General features: G+C 42.2%; 1 protein-coding gene across 2 annotated transcripts in view; it reads right to left on the bottom strand.

The window, feature by feature from the left end:
• The window catches only part of zgc:152951 (uncharacterized protein LOC569013 homolog), a 74,684-nt gene that overhangs the window by 2,754 nt on the left and 52,106 nt on the right, over positions 1–19,824 (bottom strand). For both annotated transcript variants that reach the window (XM_060833712.1, XM_060833713.1), the window contains exons 7-11: positions 15,016–15,089; positions 14,524–14,721; positions 13,162–13,299; positions 2,990–3,079; positions 1,185–1,328 (exon numbers count right to left, since the gene is read on the bottom strand). In XM_060833712.1, coding sequence (XP_060689695.1) covers positions 1,185–1,328; positions 2,990–3,079; positions 13,162–13,299; positions 14,524–14,721; positions 15,016–15,089 — 644 coding nt within the window. The remainder of the gene's footprint in view (positions 1–1,184; positions 1,329–2,989; positions 3,080–13,161; positions 13,300–14,523; positions 14,722–15,015; positions 15,090–19,824) is intronic.

Below are 19,824 nucleotides of genomic sequence, written 5' to 3' on the forward strand. Positions count from 1 at the left end.
ACTGAACTTGGATGCTAGCTTTTCATAATTCATGAATGAAGACTCTCAAATTCCTCTGTTCTGTGGCTTTCTGAAGTGTTTCTCCATTTAAATATTTCGTTATGCATGAATGATGGGTGAATGTTGCAAGTAACAATGCAGACACAAGAGAGTTTGGACAAGCTTAAGTTTAGGCAAGATAGAAAATGGGAGGTCACTATAATGGAATTGGAATATTGGAATAGCTCTAGAGCTAATAAGGGTGACTGTTTTTACATCAGATGAACCAAAGAATTAAGTGATTTTCCAGAGGTGAAGGTAGGCAGTCTTACTGATGGTGCAAACGTGTGGTGGTAGTTCATTCAAAAACTGATGGAATCAGTCACTAAGGAATGAAGTCCGCGGCAAGGACTAATGGCAGTATCTTCAGTCTTCCAGAACTTCTATTGGAAGAAGTTTCTAGTCATTCCATACTTGATGTTATCAAGCGTTGTGATGAACTGCAGGCAGAGCAACCGTTAAAAGGTGCTGGTGGAGTAGAAGAGCTGTAATTGTTAGTGTACGTGTGAAATCTGTCATGTTTTCAGATTATGATAGGCAATATGAATGTGAAACATTGGAGGCCAAGGGCAACCAACCTACTTCCAGGAAGTAGTTTGAAATTTTTTTAAATATTATGAAGCAGGAGGAACCTCACATGAATGGATGATTTGAAATTTAATGTTTGCTGGTCTGGTTCCTGAGAGAAAACCTGACATCTAAAAGATCAGGGCTGCTGGGTGTAAATGCTGAGTGTTTTTCCTCGTACTTGGTGGATCCAATGTTCTTGTTTCACCCACCTATCAAGATTGAGGAACCAAAACCTCCATCCCTGCAGGAACCTCCCACGTGAGGCTTCTCATCCCCACAACCCTCTCCATCCACTTCCCTCCCTGGCTGCCTACTTGTCTGACATCTAGCCAACCTCTCAGACTCACTGACTGGCTGGGGCTCGGAGACAACAAAAAAAAAGAGTCAATCAGGATCTGCTGGAAACACTGAGAGTTGTCAATTGTTTTGAATTTCCCCGATTTCAATCCAGCCCCCTTTCTGCCTCAGAATAAAAATCCAGTACAGTGCCTTAAAACATAGTGTTATAAAAAGACTCATTAGTTTATTTTCACTTGTGTACAGCAAGAGTGAAGTTCATGTGACTATTTCTTTACCTTTTCATCGGTTCCGCCAAAGTCAATCTTGTACCATTTGAAAATCTGGCTGAAGCGAACTTCCTTTTTGGACACATCAACCTGGCAGCCATCAGGACCATCAAGAAAAGCCGCAGCTGAAAGCTTCAGCTGCTTGTCAATATGCTGTAAGAAATGGAATAAAATACACCATTCATTGACCAGATTCTACATTATCTGCTTCCTCTCCCCAAATTTCTTTTAAATGGCTTGTGTCTGGACAAGGTTCCAAAAACTCTCCTGCTTCTTACCCATGGCCTCAGCATTTCGTGCATATATTCATTTGTGGAAGGTAAACAACTGAGCTTAATTTTATTCACAATCAGCGTCTGGATACATACACACACTGTACGAATAATTCGATAGGCTATAGACTTGCCCTACACTTGGGAAAACAGGCCAACTGTTTGTGTGTTCCATTGCTTCCCAACTGAAATCAGCCAACTTACGGTAGACCAGCAATTAAAGCTCTGCCAATCAATAGGATCATTCCTCTTGGTTCACTGATGTCTTGTGAGAAGAAAACTTCTATCTTTACTTGGTCTGGCCTATATGTGACGGCAGGCCCACAATAATGTGGTTAACTCGTAAAGGCAGTTAGGGATGGGCAATTATTGCTGGCCTAGCCAGCAATGCCATCATCCTGTGAAGGAATAAAAAATAATTTCAAGCTTCCTGCCGTTGATTCTTAACTGATCAAGAATTTATCTTTCTTGGCCTGAAATATACACAATGACTGTGCCCCCACAGCTCTCAACGGCAGGAATTCTGAAGACTCTCAATGCTTAGAGGAGAAATTGCTCCTCCTCTTAGCATTGAATTGACGCAGCTTTATTCAGAGATTGCACCCTCTTGTCCTAGACTTTCCCATGAGGGGAAATATCCTCTCTGCATTTACTCTCTCAAGCCCCTTAAGAACCCTATATTCAGCTTTTTAGATTTGTGAGCCACAACTGAATCTGCGCCAACACACACACACAGGAAGCACTTTCTGGATTCTAATTACTTGCTGCAAACACAAACTTCTTTTCTCAAGGCCCCTTGGGTTCTATTGCTAAATCTGTCCTCTGGTTGAGAACAGATTTTTCTTGTTTAGATCCCTCACAACTTTGAGCGTTTCTACCAAATCCACTGTCAACTTCCTCTGCTCTAAGAACAGCAACAGCTTCTCCATGTATCGGAAGGTCTTTTGCTCTGCAATCATTCATCAATATCTTTCTGCATTCTCTCTGATACTCTCACATCTTTCTTCAAACGTGGTATCTAGATTTAAACACTAATTAAGCTGAAGCTAAACCACATGAGGTTTTGTAAAAAATGTACGCTTTTACATTACTTGCTTTTGATTAATTAAACTGCCTGGGTTCCCATGTGATGTTTTAACTGTTTTCTCAATCTCCATTGCAATTTTCAACAATTTGTTCACATATATGCCAGATCTCTCGCTGCCAAATCCCCTTTAGAAATGTATGTTTCATTTGATGTCTACTTGTTCTTCCTACCTATATATATATATATATATATATGCACCTTTTTGCATTAAATTTAAATCGCATGTGTTTATCCATTCCACTAAGCTGTTTAATATCCTCACAAAGTCTATTACTTATAGTTCACTATACAAAATGATCAGAGAAATGGATTACTATTAAGTTTTGACAGTTAATGAGAGGTTAAAAATTCCATTATACGAGATTGTTCTAAAGCAACATCCAAAATGAAGGCAAGGGGAGATGGCAACAGTGTGATACACACACAAACCAATCTTGGAATGATTCAAGACAAACCTTGGCGGAATAGGTCTTGACTGGAGGGCAACTTAAGACTCCACAGTTTAAAGCAAAGTGGATCAGCGGTTCAACTTCTTCCAGAGCAACCTGAAAAAACAAAAGTTATCACGTTTAAAATAAGAGGTAGAATTCAGAACAGGGAATGAAGGTGACAAGCGACATTCTTCTAGGCTGCACAATTAAATCAGAATTTAACCTGAAAGATGAGCTGCTAATCCTTATGCTTCGTTAAGAAGCGTCAGTTGCTAGAGCCAAAATGTCAATTTGGCACCTTATAGCCTTTTGCTGTTAATATTGTGTTCAACAATTTTATAATTTATAATAAAACTATAATAAAACTATAATAAATATAATAATTACCAGTTGCTTCACCTTCAGATCCATAAATTGCTTTCTTTATTTATTCTTTTATCACCCCCCACCTTTTATGTTGCATAATTTTTCTGCTGTCATTTAGTCTCTCCTACCTTTCTTTACGTTCTTCCTGCTGTCCTTGTTTCCTAACTCCTATATTTGTTTGAGATTTTGATTTTAAATTATACAGAAACAATACTGACCTCCACCATCAGCTTCATTTTGTTCTACGATTTTGTTAAACTTTTCCAGCCTTTTCTGTTTTTATTTTCATTACATCACTTGTGGGATATGGGCATCTCTGGCTATCTGTCCCTAGTTGCCCCTTGAGAAGGTGGTGGTGAGCTGCCTTCTTGAACCACTGCAGTCCACCGGCTTTGGTTGACCCACAATGCTCTAGTGACCCAGCGATATTCAAGGGTGGGAACTTGCAGATAGTGATGTTCCCATGTATCTGTAGCCTTTGTCCTTCCAATTAGAAGTGGTCAAGGGGTTGGATCACATTTGAAACATTTGGAAACATATCATAGCTTCAATATGTGCCAAATGCACAATGATAAGACCATAAGGCTGTAAGACACAGGAGCAGAAATTAGGCCATTTGTCCATTCAATCATGGTTGATAGGTTTTCCAAGGAGAAAACAAGGACTGCAGATGCTGGATTTCTGGTGAAGGGCTTTTGCCTGAAACGTCGATTCTCCTGCTCCTAGGATGCTGCCGGACCTACTGCGCTTTCCAGCACCACATTCTTAACTCTGTTAGTTTTTCCAACCCCATTTTCTCACTTTTTCCCTGTATCCTTTGCTCCCCTTAGCAATCAAGAACTTATCTACCTCTGATTTAAATGTACTCAATGACCAGGCCTCCACAGCCCTCTGTAATAATGAATTCCACAGATTCACCACTCTCTGGCTGAAGAAGTTTCTCCTTATCTCTGTTCTGAAGTGTCTCACCTAAGGCTGTGCCCTTGGGTACCCACCTCTCCTGCTAATGGAAACATCTTCCCAATGTCCACTCTGTCCAGGCCATTCATTATTCTGTTAAGTTTCAATTAGATCCCCACCACTCTTCTTAAACCCCATCGAGTATAGTCCCAGAGTCCTCAAACACTCCTCATATATTACGCCTTTCATTCCTGGGATCATTCTCGTGAAACTCCTTTGGACCCGCTCCAGGGCCAATACATCCTTCCAAGGGTATGGAGCCCAAAATTGCTCACAATATTCGAAAAATTATCTAACCAGAGCTTTATAAAGCTTTAGAATTACAACCCTGCTTTTATATTCTAGTCCTCTCAAAATAAATGACATTATATTTGCTTTCATAACAACTGACTCAACCTGCAAGTTAACCTTAAGAGAATCCTGGACTAGGACTCCCAAGCCCCTTTGTACTTCAGATTTTTGAATTTTCTCCCCATTTAGAAAATAGTCCACACCTTTATTCTTCCTCCCAAAGTGGAAAGAAAATTCTACCTCACATTTCCCTACGCTATTTTCCACCTGCCACTTTTTTGCCCACTCTCCTAACCTGTCCAAATCCTTCTGCAGTCTCCTCAACAATACCTATCCCTCCATCTATCTTTGTATCATCTGCAAGCTTAGCCAGAATGCCCTTAGTTCCATTGTCCAGATTATTAATGTATAAAATTAAAAGTTGTGGCCCCAACACTGTACAACTGACCCTTGTAGAACACCACGAGTCACCAGGTTTCCATCCTGAGGACCCTTTTTTCCTCACTCTTTGCTTTCCGCCGGACAGCCAATCTTTTATCCATGCTAGTCCCTTGCCTCTAACATATGGGTCCTTATCTTATTCAGCAGCCTTCTGTGTAGCACTTATTTCTCCAGCATCATTTTCCAGCTGTCCCATGTCCACTTTGGCCTCTCTTTTGCCCTTCAGATACATAACGAAACCCTTGCACTCATTTCTAAATTACTGGCTAGCTTACCCTCATATTTAATCTTCTCCCTGCTTATTTCTTTCTTTGTTGTCCTCTGTTGATCTTTGGAGGCTTCCCAATCCTCTGGCTTCCCACTGCTCTTTGCCACATTCTATGCTTCCTCCTTTTATGCTGCCCCTGACTTCCCTGGCCAGCCATGGTTGTGTCATCCTCCCTTTAGTGTGCTTCATTTCCTTGGGATGAATTTTGCTATGTCTCCTGAATTCCTCCCAGAAACTCCTGCCATTGCTGTTCCACTGTCTTTCCTGCTCGGCTCCTCTCCCAGTCCATTCTGGTCAGCAGCTTCCTTAGCTGCTTTTATTCAGCTGTAATACTGTTACGCCTGATTCCACCTTCTCCCGCTCAAATTGCAGAGTAAATTTTATCATATTATGGTCACTGTCTCCTAAGGGTTCCTTTACCTTAAGAAATGCCTGTTCCCTAGTGGGCTCCACCACAAGTTGCTCCTAAAAGTGATATCATAGACATTCCACAAATATCTTTTTAGATTAGTTTGGATTCCCTACAGTGTGGAAACAGGCCCTTCCGCCCAACAAGTCCACATTGACCCTCTGAAGAGTAATCCATCCAAACTGATTCCCCTCTGACTAATGCACCGAATATTATGGGCAATTTAGCATGGCCAATTCACCTAACCTGCACATCTTTGGACTGTGGGAGGAAACCGGAGCACCCGGAGGAAACCCATGCAGACACGGGGAGAATGTGCACATTCTACACAGACTGTTGCCCAACGCTGGAATCAAACCTGGGACCCTGGTGCTGTGAGGCAGCATTGCTAACCAGTGCTACCCAATTCTTGCAATCCACTAACAACCAGATTTTCCCAGTCGACCTACACATTGAAATTCCCCATGATCACTGTAACATTGCCTTTCTTACACACCTTTTCTATTTCCTGATGTATCTTGTGCCCCACATCCTGACTACTGTTTGGAGGCCTGTGCATAACTCCCATTACGGTTTTTTTACCGTCATGGGTCCTCAACTCTCCCTACGCAGATTCTACATCATCTGACCCTATTTCATTTATTGTTATTGATTTAATTTCATTTCTTACGAACAATGCCTCTATCCACATGCCTGTCTTTTTGATAGGATGCATATCCTTGGATATTTAGCTCCTGGTCCTAATCCCCTTGCAGCCACCATGTCTTAACTGCCAATTTCGATCTGCCCACAAGCTCATTTACCTTCTTCCTTGTACTGTGTGGATTTAGATATAACTCTTTCAGTCCTGTATTTACCATTCTCTCTTCTCATTGTCACTCGTTTACCCACTGTGTTTGAAGTTTAATTCCTCACCCTTTCCAAACACTCGGTTCTATTTTGTGTGCTGGAGACTTTAATAACCTCTCATGAGTTTTCTTTTCTTTTTGTTTTTTTCAGTGCAGTTGAATCCACTCCCACTGATTTTAACCTGCAGCTTTGCTTTGCATTGCCATTCTACGTCTTGGAGTTTTACCCTTTCCTTCCTCCCAGCTTCCTAGTTTAAAGTCCTGTTGACCACCCTATTTTCCCTTTTCACCAGAACACTGGTCCCAGCTTGGTTCAGGTGGAGACTGTCCCAACGGTTTCAATACTGATATCAGTGCTGATGACACACCATCCTGTGCATGAAGGGGATTTTGTCCATTTGACATCAGACTACAAAAGACTGGCTTCAAAAAAGCTTGGCCTGTCATGATGGTCAGCACACAGAGTCTGTTGGACATTCTCTATCCCACACACCCCACCTGGCAACAAATGGAAAAATGTTTTGAAAAATTGACTACAGTGACAGTTGGTACCTGCCAGGCCGTTCTCCATTACCTTAGAATTAGCTTTATTTATCATGAGGTGGCACTGTAGCATAGCAGTTAGCACTGCTGCCTCACAGCGCATTGGACCAGGATTTGATTCTACCATCAGGCGACTCTCTGTGTGGAGTTTCTACATTCTCCCCAGACCTGCATAGGTTTCCTCCCATTGTCCAAAGATGTACAGATTAGGTGGATTGGCCATGCTAAATTGCCCATAGTGTCCAGGAAATGTGCAGGTTAGGTGGATTAGCCAGAGGAAATGCAGGATTATTGGGATAAAACAGGGTGGGTGGGAGGGGAGGTCTAGGTGGAATGCTCTTCAGAGGGTCAGTCTGGACTTAATGGGCTGAATGGCCAGCTTCCACAAGTAGGGATTCTATGATTGTATTGTCACATGTTCTCAAATGAGTACAGTAGAAAGATTACACCATCTTGCACGCAAAGGTACCTAGGTACAGATTCTTAAGTACAAATCCTTAGGGAAAAAACAATTTAGAAACATCAAGGAATAAATGTCCAGCATTTCAGATCATAGGAAGAAATTAGAAAAATAAAGAAATAACAGTTCTCCCAATCCAGTCCCCTCTGACACCTCTTATCTAGTCCACACCAGGCCTTGACGGGCTTCACCTTGAGGTTAGCAGGGCCTAGAGAGCCCTCCAGAATCATCTGGAGGCCAAAGGTCCACGCTGAGGCCAAGGTGGGCTGAAAGACTGCCACACCAGGCCAAGAGATTGCCATGCTGGATCCGCCAAGAGGCATGACCCCACCCCCCCATCACCAAACCATCATCTCCCAGACCATACAGAACCTCATCACCTCAGGAGATCTCCCACCCACAGCTTCCAACCTCATAGTCTGGGAACCTGCACTGCCCGGTTCTACCTCCTTCCCAAGATCCACAAGCCTGACCACCCTGGCTGACCCATTGTCTCAGCATGCTCCTGCCCCACTGAACTCATCTCTACCTACCTCGACACTGACCTATCCCCCCTAGTCCAGGAACTCCCCACATATGTTCTAGACACCACCCACGCCCTCCACCTCCTCCAAGACTTTTGTTTCCCCGGCCCCCAACACCTCATCTTCACCATGGATATCCAATCCCTCTACACCTCCATCCGCCATGACTAGGGCCTCCAAGCTCTCTGTTTTTTCCTCTCCAGACGTCCCCAAAAGTACCCTTCCACCGACACACTCATTCGTTTGGCCGAACTGGTCCTCACCCTTAACAATTTCTCCTTCAAATCTTCCCAATTCCTCCAGACCAAAGGGGTAGCCATGGGCACACGTATGGACCCCAGATATGCCTGTCTCTTTGTTGGCTACGTAGAACAGTTGATCTTCCATTATTACGCCAGCACCACTCCCCACCTCTTCCTCCGCTACATTGATGACTGCATTGGCGCCACCTCGTGTTCCCGCGAGGAGGTTGAGCAATTCATCAACTTCACCAACACATTCCACCCTGACCTTAAATTTACCTGGACTATCTCTGACACCTCCCTCCCCTTCCTGGACCTCTCCATCTGCATTAATGACGACCGACTTGACACTGACATTTTTTACAAACCTACCAACTCCCACAGCTACCTGGAATACACCTCTTCCCACCCTACCTCTTGCAAAAATGCCATCCCATATTCCCAATTCCTCCGCCTCCGCCGTATCTGCTCCCAGGGGGACCAGTTCCACCACAGAACACACCAGATGGCCTTCTTCTTTAGAGACTGCAATTTCCCTTCCCACATGGTTAAAGATGCCCTCCAAAGCATCTCGTCCACATCCCACACCTCCGCCCTCAGACCCCACCTCTCCAACCGTAACAAGGACAGAACGTCCCTCGTGCTCACCTTCCACCTTACAAACCTTCGCATAAACCAAATCATCTGCCGACATTTCCGCCACCTCCAAAAAGACCCCACCACCAGGGATATATTTCCCTCCCCACCCCTTTCCGCCTTCCGCAAAGACCGTTCCCTCCGTGACTACCTGGTCAGGTCCACGCCCTTCCTACAACCCACCCTCCCATCCTGGCACTTTCCCCTGCCACCGCAGGAACTGTAAAACCTGTGCTCACACCTCCTCCCTTACCTCTATCCAAGGCCCTAAAGGAGCCTTCCACATCCATCAAAGTTTTACCTGCACATCCACCAATATCATTTATTGTATCCGTTGCTCCCGATGCGGTCTCCTCTACATTGGGGAGACTGGGCGCCTCCTAGCAGAGCGCTTTAGGGAACACCTCCGGGACACCTGCACCAATCAACCACACCGCCCTGTGGCCCAACATTTCAACTCCCCCTCCCACTCTGCCGAGGACATGGAGGTCCTGGGCCTCCTTCACCGCCGCTCCCTCACCACCAGATGCCTGGAGGAAGAACGCCTCATCGTCCGCCTCGGAACACTTCAACCCCAGGGCATCAATGTGGACTTCAACAGTTTCCTCATTTCCCCTTCCCCCACCTCACCCTAGTTCCAAACTTCCAGCTCAGCACTGTCCCCATGACTTGTCCGGACTTGCCCTACCTGCCTATCTCCTTTTCCACCCATCCACTCCACCCTCCTCCCTGACCTATCACCTTCATCCCCTCCCACACTCACCCATTGTACTCAATGCTACTTTCTCCCCACCCCCACCCTCCTCTAGCTTATCTCTCCACACTTCAGGCTCACTGCCTTTATTCCTGAGGAAAGGCTTTTGCCCGAAACGTCGATTTCTCTGCACTTTAGATGCTGCCTGAACTGCTGTGCTCTTCCAGCACCACTAATCCAGAATCTGGTTTCCAGCATCTGCAGTCATTGTTTTTACCAAGTCCATGAAGCCAGGAGTTCAGGACATCACTGCATAGAAAGAAAGAATAAAACACAAAAGAGAGGGGAAAGAAAGGAGCGGACAAAGCAGACAAGCCCTAGCTGAGGAGTCCTACTCTGCTACCATCTTAGAATCACTTTGTAGCAGAATCATGGTGAAACACCATGAATGGTGAGCTGCAGCATGTAATCAAATGTATGAAAAACAACACAGCCAGTAGTTCTGATTGGAGAGGTATTCTATGTTTGTTACTCTTGCTCATATCAAGACACCATGTGCATGTCCTATGGATTTGGGAGGAAAAAGACTCCATCGAACCCACTTTCTGACACCCCAATCCACGCACATCCACAAACACCACCACCATCTCCAGTCACAGTGACTTCAGGAGTTTGACAATTGTAGCTATTTTCACAAAGCAATATAAATTAAGCCGAGTTATTTCCTTCCTGCCCGTAGCAGGACAAACGCATTCTCCTAAATGGCCTACTTCCTAAGGAAATCCACTCAGAGATGCAGCGTGGCTTTAGGCTTACTAGTGGGACCTCTAACTTGGTGTCTATTGCCACACAATCCAAAGGAAGTGTTGAAAACAAAAGCAGGAACTCTTCATTGCATTGATCAATCAGATCAAGGCATTTGACTCAGTAAACCACAAGGCTCTATGGTCTATGTTCCAAAGATATGGATGATCAAGTATCTTCATAATCTTTTAAATGTTTCATCGTGATAAAAGAAGTATTTTTCAATCAACCAGTTGGACAGGGTATGGCACACTTCCAGGGGAGGTGGTACTTGAACCCAGACCATAGAGCTAAACTGTCTTGATTAGGAAGTCTGAAATCGATGCATTTAAAATTCAGATTCTTGTTAAGCAAAGCTGAGAGGTAACCGGTATACTATTTATCATCAATGTGACAGGGGCATTTCACGACTGGCCACGGTGTCACTGTCCATGACAAACTCTTTGACCTCCCATGCCGAAACGATACTATACACGTGATGTGTAGTTTGTGGACAACTACAGTGATGCTATCCACTCTACGAAAAATTTGCAAATCACTCTCACTCTTCAGTTCGGCATTCAAGAAACTCAGCCTGTCCTCAAATGTTGCCAGAACAGAACTCATATTGACTCACGCCTGGTCAGTCAAATATTCCACCTTTTACAGATGCTGAAAGAGAAACTTTGGAATATGTTGTGCACTTCCCATACCTCAGCAAATACCTTTTTCAAAAGATCACCATTGATGACAGAATCCAGTGCCAGTTAAGATGGGCCAGTTCAACCATGTAAAAACTATGACAGAGTGTTGTCAACAAAGGTCTCCATATCTGAACAAAAGTACAGTGTACTGAGATCTGGAGTGTGTATCAGCAATGTACAAGAGTGCTACAGAAATTGCATCAGCCATGGTCCCACTATCTCTTCCGAAGTAAACCAAAGGATCAGATCCACGGCATTCAGAGAATACTCCTGCAACAATAGCCAATCTACTGAACCTATTTCAGCTATCGAAAAAGAATAGCCAATGTTCCAGGTCAGGATATAGAAAACACACATTCTAAAGCTGTCCTTGAAGTGTGACATGAGGAACTTGCTATGGATCACCAACAATGACAACAACAATGTCATCAAGCTTTGAGATCCAATGCCTTATTGATGAGACAGAGTGACAGCACAGAAGGAAAAACACCCTGCCTGATGTGTTCAAAGGTCTATGGTCACGATTCAGTGACTTGAAGAGCCAGATGGAATCTTACAACAATGATGATTGAATGTCAAATACATTTTTTTAAAAAATCATTCACAGGATCTGGGCATCTCTTGCCAGGCTAGGATTTATTACCTATCCCTAATTGTTCAGAGGGCAGTTAAAAGTCAACACATTGATGTGGCTTGGGAGTCCAATGTAGGCTAGGTCAGAATAGCAGATTTCCTTCCCTGAAGGACATCAGTGAACTAGACGGGTGTTTCAGATAATCAACACCAGTTTCATGGTCATCATTCAACTCTAAAGTCCAGATTTTTAATTGAATCCAAATTCCACCAGCTACCATGACAGGATTCAAACCTGGATTCTCAGATTATTACCAGAGTGTCTGGGTGAACAGTCTAACATTAATCCCAATAGGCCATTCCCTCCCCTAGCAATTCTAACAATTATTTTCCAAAAATTATGTCTACAGTATCAAACTGATTTGAATCTAAAATCTAAATATGCAAGGTAATTAAATCCTGTAATAATGAGTACAAGGAGGCACTTTGTACTGTATTAAAGTAAACAATTTAATATTACAGGAAATACAATAAGGTTGTATCTTCTAATGCTGTACAAAGTGCCTACTACCTGTAATATTAAATTAGTATATTTATGTAGTGTACTTGTACAAATTTTCTAAATACCCCATATTTTTGGAAAAAAATTCTAAAAGATAATGTCAAGCTCTTCAGGTTATCTGAGCTGTTCAACTTTTCATTTACAAAACAGTGAAGAAAGCCTTTGATAGTCAAAACAGCTGATTTCAATGAAAGCATGGAACACAAAACATGACCCACACAAAGATGAAACTGTGGAGAAATATGAAAATGATTTAACAGTCGTAAAATTTTCAGCGAATTATTACAATTTGCTATAATAATTGCATATAGGGTGTGATGAATAAAGCAGAACACCAGCATCTTTAGTTTCGCACCTGAATGTGGAAGCATCAGTAATCAGTTAGGAGAGGAGTAAATATAGTGATGGCGACTTGAACATTAAGAATAATTTCCTGTATAGTTAATTTGGAAAGTCCTCATTGGCTCCTTCACTGAATATTTAAAATTTGCTATTTTTAATCTTAAAATTTAGTTGGATCAGAACAATTATTGAAATAAATTACCCTCTGCCTCAAATCAAATTCTGAGTTTAATATTTGAACTGCTTGGCTGTACTGGGCAGATACAGCTAACTATTAAAGGTTGTTCGGTTATTTTGATTTCCAGTTTGAAGGATTTACTAATAAGATTTGATGAAACTTAAAACAGTTGCATCTTGAGCAGGGTAAAGGCCATATGTTCGAATGACATCATGTGATGATTTCTGTCCAGTTTTATAATTTTAAAATTAATACATTTTGGGAAGAACAAAAATGATCAATCTATAGGTAATTATATACATAGAAATCACCCAATGAATTCTCTTATTTACATACACTCAGCAGTACACAGAAAGACCATTAATAACTGACCTTAAGACGTGGATCGCCCTTTGAGAATGGTTTCGAGATCTGAGCAATGCCTTTACGGTTTCCACGAAGTACCCCATTTTCAATATCTTGCAACGTATAGACTTCTCCACCAATCACGTAACTTACAGAATTGAAAAACTAAAAACAAAATGCAGAAATTACGTTCAGAAGATGATTCCAATATGGCAAGCAAATCAAAGCTACTCAAGAGGTAGATTTAAACATGAATAAGAATGCTGTGGTAGATTGCTACAGCATTTTCACTCAAGATTACAAATGATGGCATGAGATATTGTGACACTTACATCATGAAATATTATAATTTTTAATAAATTGTATCAATGACCATTAAGCAAGTAATACTATAAATGTTTATGTAGCAAACAGGGTGACTCAATGGATTAGAAATCAGTCCTGTACCTGCATGATCTAGATTTGAATCTAGGTCCAACTATTGGTATGAAAATCCCTGTCTGCTACAACAATCAGAAACCAAGTTTTAGATGGTTCTATATATATATATATATATATATACACACAATAGATATCCTTTAAAATTGTTAAACTAACTATCCTTTTTTGATCACATGGGAGCATTTTATCAAGCAACCTCCAATGTGATAATTATGAATTAAAATCTGCCATAAATAACCTCAAGATCAGCAATGTCCTTTGCTTTCAAAAGAAGGGTAATTGTGGAAATTTGTGACATGAAACTAATAACACCCATGTATCTGAACAAGCCAGTGGGGTCTGGCAAATTCCTCATTCTGGGGGAGTTTGGAGAAGGGTTTTTTTTAATTTGAGGGCAGGGGGAACACATCTTTCTTGTCCTAACCCACAAGCAATGCTATAAAGACATTTTCACCTCTTTCACTTTGGGGTCTCCTCAGAAACCCTGCACAACAGTTAAATCTGCAAAACACATTAATCAGAGTCGACCAGCCTCATTAAGATTATTTAAACTGCCAAGCTGTCTCCTAGGAGCGGGTTGGTTGATTGCTCTTCAGCTTGCCTCTATTAAACCTGAAAGTGATTTGAAATGTGTTCAAGGTTTTAAAATTTTAACGTTTGATCTTAAGTGTCCGCATTCAGAAAAAAGAGCCTCCTACTTTTTTTATTGTATTTCCCTATTCTGACCTTATTTGTTGACTTTTGTGCTTGCATAATCTTTCACTTCCTGGCACACTTTGGTTACGATCACCTGTATCGTTACCTTGCTCTATTGCCTTGACGTTCTCTTTAACTCTCCAAACCTCCCTCCCTGGCACACACTCTAACCATACTCAGACATGAGGCTTCTTTATGAAACACTCACTAATACATGTGCAAGTTGTTATTCATCGTGAAACAACATCTTACTTTATATCTCTGCCACACGTTTTTTGGTGATCCATGTTTAATATTTCCATGAATAACTAATGCATTGTATATGTTGATGAAGAAAGCTAGCTTCTCCTTTCTCGTGAGACTTTCAACATCCATGCGTTGTAGCTGTGTTGCAAGTTCACAGTAATCATCAAAAACTGGACTGTTCACCATGGATTTGTAATCTACCAACTACAATGAAAAAAAAATGTTACTGATTAATTTGCTGCAGTTACTCTGCAATTTTAGATTACATTTTGGTAATGAAAATTTTATTTCCTAATTGTATCTCAAGTCAAGCTAAAGTTATTCATGAAATAATTATCATAAATATTGTAGTGAAATCTAAGTAGGCACTTAATATTTTAAATGTATACAGTGTATTACTAAAACTAGGATTAAGGTTGAACATTTCAATACTACTTTAACAATGTATAGTGAGTATTAAATATAGACTATTTTTTCAGGAAAAATAAACTGACTAACCTTGCCATCAGGTGTAATGTGTTCTGAGAATAGCTTCAGAGTTAAGTCTCTCATAGCTTCAGAGTGTTTAGAAGCTGAAGTATAACAGAATATTCAGCAGGTTAATGTTAAAAGTGAACATGAAAAATTAAGTTATTAATACAATTGTTCTTTTTGGAGGATGGTGGAGGGACATTGTGCTGGTTTAGGGAGCACTTCACTTTGTTTTATTAATGCCCAATTTTTTGCCTTTACTGGACATCTCAGCTTCAAGATGCAGAAAATTACGAATGAGTAAACGCCATGATACCACACTCTGCAACAAAATTATTTAGCAAATTATTACACTGTGTGGTCAAACATACTCTAAAATTCAGCTGTCACTTTGGAAAATCCGTCAATGTACTTCAGTTATGGAAGTATGCAGCAGCTCTTTCGAAGCATTTTCTGGTTTCACTTCAAGTCCCCAGTATTGCAGGTTTTATTTCTGCTTTTATTTATGTTTCTTTCCAATTTTCATCCACCTACTTCCCAAAGAAGACGACATCTTTGCATCTCCCCCTTCACCTCCATCCAAGGCCACAAAAGATCCTTCCACATCCACAGAAATTTATCTGTACTTGCACACACATCATCCACTGTATCTGTTGCACCCCGTGTGGTCTCCTCTACATCGGGGAGACAGGATGCCAACTTGCGGATCGTTTCAGAGAACATCTCTGGGACACCCACACCAATCAACCCCACCGCCTTGTAGCTGAACACTTTAACTTCCCCTCCATATCCGCCAAGTGCATGCAGGTCCTGGGCCTCCACTATTGCCAAATCCTTACCACCCAACACCTGGAGGAAGAACATCTCATCTTCCGTCTTGGGACACTTCAACCACATGGGATCAATATGGATTGCATCAGTTTCCCCATTTCCCCTCCCCCCACCTTATTCCAGTCCCAACCTGCCAACTTGGCACTGCCCTCTTGAATGGCCCTACCTGCCCATCTTCCTTTCCATCTATGTACTCCTACCCATCACGATCATCCCCACATTCATCTACCCATCGCATTCCCAGCTACCTCCCCACACCCCCCTCCCATTTATCTCTCAGTCCGGTTGGCCCACAAACCTCAGTCCTGATGAAGGGCTTATGCCTGAAACATCCCCTGCTCTTCGGATGCTGCCTGACCTGTTGTGCTTTTCCAGCATCACACTCTTCGACTCTGATTTCCAGCATCTGCAGTCCTCACTTTCTCCTAGTTCATGTACTTTGAAAATCTCAGATGTTCTAATTAAGTTCCATTATAAACTTTAGCCAATTCAAAACTCTAGCGAGTTTTGAGAAAAGTTGCAGCTCAGGTTGAGGTTCTGGATGTAAGTTTGCTCACTAAGCTGGAAGGTTTGGTTTCAGACATTTTGACACCATGCTAGGTGACATCATCAGTGAGCTTGTGGATGAAGCACTGGTGGTATGGCCCGCTTTTTATTGATGCGTTTAGGTTTCCTTGGGTTGGTGTCATTTCCTGTGGTGATGTCATTTCCTGTGTTTTTCTCACGGGCGGTAATTGGGATCCAAGTCAATGTGTTTGTTTGTACAGTTCAGGTTGGAATGCCATGTTTCTAGGAATTCTCACGTGTGTCTGTTTGGTTTGTCTTAGGATGGATGTCATATACAAATCTCCCCTTAACACCCCACTGGCCAAAAGAATAGCAGAGCAAAACGGTCACAGAATGCTTAGAGAGATGATTAATGATGCCCATGACAGACTTTGTAAATACAACCGGGAAATTTTGCGCCAAAAAACTTTACTCACTAATGCAATAGACCATTAATGGACAGACACAGTACAACAAGCCTTTTGACAGCAACAGACACAGAAAATGAAAACATAACTGGACAAACCTACACAAAATAACAACACAGAAGCATGGATAAAAAACTTATCTGATTGACCCTTAACAGACATTGAAAAAGCCATCTTAGTAAGAGGATTATCAGAGAGTGGTGAGGGCGTGGAATGCCCTATCTGCCAATGTAGTTAACTCAGTCACATTAGGGAGATTTAAATAATCCTTGGATAAGCATATGGATGATGATGGGATAGTGTAGGGTGACGAGCTGAGAATAGTTCAAAGGTCGGCGCAACATTGAGGGCCGAAGGGCCTGTTCTGCGCTGTATCGTTCTATGTTCTATTAAATTACAACTTCCAGGATGCGGACAAGAAAGACTTCTTAGCAGCATTAGAAACAAGACTGAAAGACAACAAACTCACAGAAGGAACCTAGCAAACCATCAGACAGACAGTTGCATCAACATTAAGCAGGAAAAAGGAAGGAAACACACTCAGTACACAAGAAAGGAAAGCACTAGAAGGACTCCAAAAATATACAAGACAAAGGACACTTGACAGCCATTTTAAATCAAAGACTTTACATTTAGAAAGCGAACTCACTGCTTGCAGATACCAACAAGTGGCGATAGACCCAATCCCACAACTAAAGAACCAAATCTCAGACCTACTCAAAAACTTCAGAAATCCGGAGAAATAGAAAGACCGATTTCCAAAACATTAAACCAGATGGATCCAACACACCACGCTTCTACGGATTACCTAAAATTTACAAACCAGGAGCTCCCCTCAGACACATAGTTTCGCTTCCTGGAACACCAACTTACAGATCGGCCAAGGTGCTACACCAAAGCCTAAAACACTTAGTAGAAGACTCAAGCCATTCCATTCATTCTACCCGAGAATTCCTGAAGACCATCAAAGACACCAAGATAGAAGAGGATGAAATAATAGTCTCCTTTGATGTAATAACCCTGTTTAAATCCATCAACATCAACCTGGCCAAGAAAACACTGACTATGCTATTAGAAGAACCAAAGACACATACAACAAACACCATCAACTTCATCAGCAAAGACAATATCGTCCAGCTAGTGGACCTATGCCTTACCACCCACTTCACCTTCAAGATCAAAACTGACAGACAAACCAATGGAACACCCATAGGATCTCCGATATCAGGGTTCTGAGCAGAGGCAGTAATGCAGAGACTTGAACAAACAGCTCTGCCAACCATCCAATCCAAACTTTGGGTCTGCTACATGGATGACATCTTTGTCATCACTAAATGAAACAAATTAGAGGAAACCTTCAAGATCATCAATAATATCCTTACTGGCATAAAATTCACTAAAGAGGAAAACAACAACAAACTGCCATTCCTAGATGTCGCAGTAGAATGAACAGCCAATGGGGAACTTCAAACCAGCATCTACAAGAAAACAACACATATGGACCAAATACTGAACTACAGAAGCAATCATCCCACCATCCACAAATGAAGTTGCATTAGAACATTATTTCAACAAGCCACAACACACTGCAACACAGAGGAACTACGAAGAGCAGAGGAAAATCACCTATACTGTGTATTCAAAAAGAACGGGTACCCAACGAACACAATCCAATTTCTCAGCAACAAACTCAAAAAAGCAGACAAAACACGTCCGGAAACCCTAGCCACTCTCCTCTACATCAAAGACATCTCGGAAATGACTGCCAAACTACTCAGACTCTTGGCATTATGGTAGCCCACAAACCCACAAACACACTAAAACAGCAACTAATGAACTTGAAAGACCCTATACAGAAAACAACGAAAACTAATGTCATTTACAAAATATCCTGCAAGAACTGTAACAAACACTAATTGGACAAATAGGCAGAAAACTAGCCAGCAGGATACATGAACATCAACTAGCCACAAAAAGATATAAAGTCATAGTCATAGAGATGTACAGCATGGAAACAGACCCTTCGGTCCTACCCATCCATGCCGACCAGATATCCCAACCCAATCTAGTCCCACCTGCCAGCACCGGCCCATATCCCTCCAAACCCTTCCTATTCATATACCCATCCAAATGCTTCTTATATGTTGCAATTGTACCAGCCTCCACCACTTCCTCTGGCAGCTCATTCCATACCCGTGCCACCCTCTGTGTGAAAAGATTGCCCCTTAGGTCTCTTTTATATCTTTCCCCTTTCAGCCTAAACCTATGCCCTCTCGTTCTGGACTCCCCGACCCCAGGGAAAAGACTTTGCCTATTTATCCTATCCATGCCCCTCATAATTTTGTAAACCTCTATAAGGTCACTGCTCAGCCTCTGATGCGCCAGGGAAAACAGCCCCAGCCTGTTCAGCCTCTCCCTAAAGCTCAATTCCTCCAACCCTGGCAATATCCTTGTAAATCTTTTCTGAACCCTTTCAAGTTTCACAACATCTTTCCGATAGGAAGACCAGAATTGCAGGCAACAGTGGCCCAACCCATGTCCTGTACAGCCGCAACATGACCTCCCAACTCTTGTACTCAATACTCTGATCAATAAAGGAAATCATACCAAATGCCTTCTTCACTCTCCTATCTACCTGCGACTCCACTTTCAAGGAGCTATGAACCTGCACTCCAAGGTGTCTTTGTTCAGCAACACTCTCTAGGACTGTGCCATCAAGTGTATAAGTCCTGCTAAGATTTGCTTTCCCAAAATGCAGCACCTCGCATTTATTTGAATTAAACTCCATCTGCCACTTCTCAGCCCATTGGCCCATCTGGTCAAGATCCTGGTGTAATCTGAAGTAACCCTCTTCGCTGTCCACTATACTTCCAATTTTGGTGTCATCTGCAAATTTACTAACCGTACCTCTTATGCTCGCATCCAAATCATTTATGTAAATGACAAAAAGTAGAGGACCCAGCACCGATCCTTGTGGCACTCCACTGGTCACAGGCCTCCAGTCTGAAAAACAACTCTCCACCACCACCCT

This window comes from Hemiscyllium ocellatum, chromosome 12 (assembly GCF_020745735.1).
Source record: "Hemiscyllium ocellatum isolate sHemOce1 chromosome 12, sHemOce1.pat.X.cur, whole genome shotgun sequence".
NCBI lineage: Eukaryota > Metazoa > Chordata > Chondrichthyes > Orectolobiformes > Hemiscylliidae > Hemiscyllium > Hemiscyllium ocellatum.